Genomic DNA, 4,644 nt, shown 5'->3' with positions numbered 1-4,644 from the left:
ATGCATGACCCCCTCAAAAACAACAGTAAGGCTAAGGCTGCTCACACCGTTGGAAGTGACCCAGCTGTAGAGGAGATCAACAAGGATGGACAAGGGATTACTGAGAATACCAATGTTACCGAGGATGTCAATGACATCAAAAATAATGAGCATCCTAAGGCCAATACCGAAACTGGTACTAATGTGGTAAACTTAGATGAGTACTCTGACAACGAATTACTTACCTCCTTGAATCTAAGTGTAGCCAACAAACTAATGACAAGAAGAAAAGGAAAAGATGTTGTCCAAAGATCCCCGAAAAAGAGCATACAAGTGAAAATACCTGCCAAAGATACTTCCAGAAAGAAGAGTACTTCTGCTGGTCCTATCAAGAGCAAAGCTGTAACTAAGAGTACAGGGGTTGGTCCATCAAAATCTTGGAGCAGGGTCATTCCAAAGAAAAGAAAGAAGCGGGAAATTGTTGAACCTGAGTCTGATGTTGAAGTGAATGTTCCTGACATCCCATCAAGGAAGAAGCCTACAACCAACAAGCTTGCTGCTAGTATCCCTAAAGTTCCTATAGATAGTGTGTCATTCCACTATGCCTCCAGTGCCAGCAGGTGGAAATATGTTCTTCAAAAGAGATTAGCCGTTGAAAGGGAATTGGCTCCAAATGCTCTTGAGAACAAAGAGGTCTTAGAGCTAATTCAAGAAGCTGGTCTATTAAAGACTGTTTGCAATCTTCCTAAATGTTATGAGAAGCTGGTCAAAGAATTTGTTGTGAACTTATCTGAAGATTGTGGCAACAGCAGGAGTGTGGACTTCAGAAAAGTGTTTGTGAGAGGTAAGTGTGTATCATTCTCTTCGTCTGCGATGAATAAATTCTTGGAAAGAACAGATGAAGCTCAAACTGAGCTTGAAGTAACAGACAACAAAGTTTGTCAAGTGATCACAGCCAAGCAAGTAAATAGCTGGCCTCTAAAAGAGAAGCTAACTGCAAGTAAGCTGAGCATCAAGTATGCAATGCTTCACAAGATAGGAGCAGCTAATTGGGTACTAACAAATCACAAGTCCACTATTTCAACTGTACTTGGGAGATTTATATATGTTGTAGGAACAAAGGCGAAGTTTAACTATGGAACATATATCTTTGAACAAACCTTGAAGCATGCTGGAAGCTTCAGTATTAAGGGTCCAATTGCCTTCCCATTCCGCCTGTGTGGTATAATTTTGGATCAGTATCCAAACATTCTCAATGAACATGATATAGTGTGCAAAAGAGAGAGTCCCTTGGGCTTTGATTACAAACTGTTTTAGGGTAAGCATGTTCCAGACGTTGTCATGACATCTGCTGAAACTTCCAAATCTGGAGCCTCATCCAGCAAAGCAGAAGTCATATCTATGTTAAAAGAGACTTGCAAAGAGATGGAATCTAGAAAGACAACTCTTGAAAAAATGATAAGTACTCTGGAAATGGAGGAGCATGAGGAATTTGCAGATACTGAAGAGATGGAAGATAGAGATGAACAAGAAGTGGAAGAAGAAAGTGCCAGTCTTGTTGATGGCTCTGAGAAAGAAAGCTCTGCAGACACCTCGAGTGGGTCTGAATCTGGGCAATAAATGCAGCTGAAGTCCTGTTTGTTTATTTTGTTTTGTTTTATTTCCTTTCGTTTTCGTTTATCTGTTTTTATTTGATTTAATTCAGTTTAAATTTTTGTTGAACCTTTTCAAACTTTGAGGCGGAGAAGACATTTTGTTGGCTTTGGCAACTTTTGTGGCCAAACAGGGGGAGAAGTAGTAATGTCACCCCAGAACAACAAGAATGGTGGTTGTGTGTGATCAACAATTCTAATTTGCTTATTTTTGTGTTGATCTGTTTGTGCTTGTGCTGCTCTTGTGGTTGCTTTCTGATTTGGTTGAGCACTATGTGCATATTGGTGATGTATGCTGTCTGTATTGTATTAGCTTGCCTTGATTGTGTTTTAGTTGCCTTGTGTCCACTGCAAGTATTTCTCTGTTATGGTGTGACAAGTTGTTTTAGCCAAAAATTTGCCAAAGGGGGAGATTGAAGGTGTTTTCATGTTGGCTGCATTAGTGGTAAAACATACCTGGTTGATATTGTGTTATGCAGGCTGCATATGCGTGAAGCTAATACAGGTTCTGTAGTGAATGTCATGAGCGATGTCATGACATCCGTGTGTGACAGCAGGAGCTGTTATTATTTATTAAATGTGTTTCCTGATTTATCTCGATTATCAGTTTAGGAAACCTTTTATTTTGTGCTGAATAATTCGTCCAGAAGATCCTGCTGACAGCATATTCTGTAACAACCAAATGGCGTGTAAATTAGGTTAACTTGGTTAACCCTAATTTGTTTCTAAAAAAGCCCAAGGCCCAAGACTGCATATAAAAAGATTGCAATCCTATTTTGGAATGCAAACAAAAGTTTGTGTATTGTGAAGAACCGTAGTTTTGTAGCTGTCTCTTGTGATCCAAGCAATTGTCCTTGATGATTGCGTTGGAATAGGTTGTGTGTGTTTATTGTCACTTTAAGCTTTTAAGCACGAGTGTGTGTCTCTTGATTGAAGCATTTAAGCAGATCAAGGTGTGTTTTTGAAGAGTGTCTTCTCTCTGTAATTGTTTATGTTTATTTGTAATCACTGATGTGATTGAGGGGGGGTGAGTGGAGATACTCAAGTCTAGGAATAGGTTGGAATTGCATTGGGTAGGTTTTAAGTGAGGAGTTGTAAACCGGGGAGTTTAACTCCGAATTAATTATGCTTATATTGGATTCCCTCCCTGGCTTGGTAGCCCCCAGAGTAGGTTGTTTGAACCGAACTGGGTAAACAATTCTGCGTGTTCTTTATTGTTTTTATGCTGGCTTGTTATAATTATCTGTGTTGTGTAATTGTGGATGTCATAACATCCAGTAGGACATCGAGCGTGTGTTACTAGAATTTTCAAAAATCAATATCACAAAAAGCACATTTTAAAGAGTTTAAAGGGAAGGTAACACCTCTAATCTTAAAAAGATCTTTTGTTGGAATTCTATTCACAAAAGATCTACAACCAAAGGCCATAATTTTATAAGGAACATCCATCTTCCATATCTTACCTAACACTGCATCAATCCTATTTCGAGGACCGAAAAAAATACAAGAACTAGCGTAAAAACGATAACAAGAAGCTACCGAAAAACCACCACCCGGTTCCACGAACCAACTCACTTTGTCATGATCGGCCAACACAAACACAACATTCGCTAATTTCAAATGAAGAGAAGAAAGACATGGACTATCATGTGTGTAACACCCTTCTAATCCCCCGCGGAATATATAACAATTTCAGAGTAAAACATGTAAAAAGGATGCTACAACTCATCACTAACAATTATAAAACCATTTGTCATGCTTTTCCGAGGAACATAAATCAACATTATTCACAAAAAACATGTTTAACGCAAACGGAATAGAATTTCATAAAATTGAATTATGTTAAACATCGGCTACTAACACCAAAAGGTCACAACCTCATAAATAAAAACAAAAGTTACCCAAATAATTAAAGTAAAAATTTATCAAATAACTCTAAAACAAGTGAACGTTACCCAGTGTTACAAGACCAGAGCATGACACTCGACTAAACCGAAAACTAAACGGATTAAATTTACAAGCTAAACTCACCAAAGCACAAAAGACATGGTCTATCATATGAAATTTATGGAACTTCTTTCCCTTTTTGAAAAAACATGGTCTATGCAATTTATGAAATATCTTTCTCTTCTAAAAAAAATGGACTATCATATGCAATTTTTGGAATTTCTTTCCCTTCTCCAAAAATGTTGACTATCAAATGCAATTTCAGAAATTTCTTTCTCTTCACCAAAAACGTGGTATAACATATGCAATTTATGGAATTCCTTTCTATCCTCCAAAAAGGTGGACTATCATATGCCATTTATGGAGATTCTGTCCCTACTCCAAAAACGTGGTCTATCATATGCAATTTTAGGAATTTGTTTCCCTATTCCAAAAAACATGGTTTATCATATGCAATTTATGAAATTTTTTTCCTTTCTCCAAAAACATGGACTATCATATGAAATTTTTTTAATTTCTTTCTCTTTTCCAAAAAACGTGGTCTATCTTATGCAATTTCGGAAATTTCTTTCCCTTCTCCAAAAACGTGAACTATCATATGCAATTTCTAAAATTTGTTTCTCTCTTCCAAAAACATGGATTATAATATGCAATTTATGGAATTTCTTTCCCTTCTCCAAAAACGTGGTCCATCATATGCACTTTATCAGATTTATTTTCCTTCTCCCAAAAGGTGGACTATCATATGAAATTTAGGGAATTTTTTCCCTTCTCCATAAACGTGGACTATCATATGCAATTTATGGAATTTCTTTCCCTTTTCCAAAAAACATGATCTATCATATGCAATTTATGAATTTTCTTTCCCTTCTCAAAAAACGTGGACTATCGTATGAAATTTTTGATGTTCTTTCCCTACTCCAACAATATGGACTATAATATGCAGTTTCTGAAATTTCTTTCTCTTCTCCAAAAACATGGACTATCATATGCAAAATTTGGAATTTCTTTCCCTTCTCAAAAAACGTGGACTATCATATGTGTAACACCCTTCTAATCTCCCGCA

At 36.9% G+C, this 4,644-nt stretch overlaps 1 protein-coding gene across 1 annotated transcript; it reads left to right on the top strand.

Moving 5' to 3' along the window:
• Positions 1-1,296, top strand: LOC131613168 (uncharacterized). The gene has a single exon (XM_058884862.1). The coding sequence runs from the start codon at positions 1-3 to the stop codon at positions 1,294-1,296; it is 1,296 nt and encodes a 431-aa protein (XP_058740845.1).
• The last annotated feature ends 3,348 nt before the right edge of the window (positions 1,297-4,644 follow it).

Source organism: Vicia villosa, linkage group LG6, assembly GCF_029867415.1.
Source record: "Vicia villosa cultivar HV-30 ecotype Madison, WI linkage group LG6, Vvil1.0, whole genome shotgun sequence".
NCBI lineage: Eukaryota > Viridiplantae > Streptophyta > Magnoliopsida > Fabales > Fabaceae > Vicia > Vicia villosa.
Note: the sequence above shows the minus strand (reverse complement) of the source record. Positions and strands in the feature narration are given on the sequence as shown.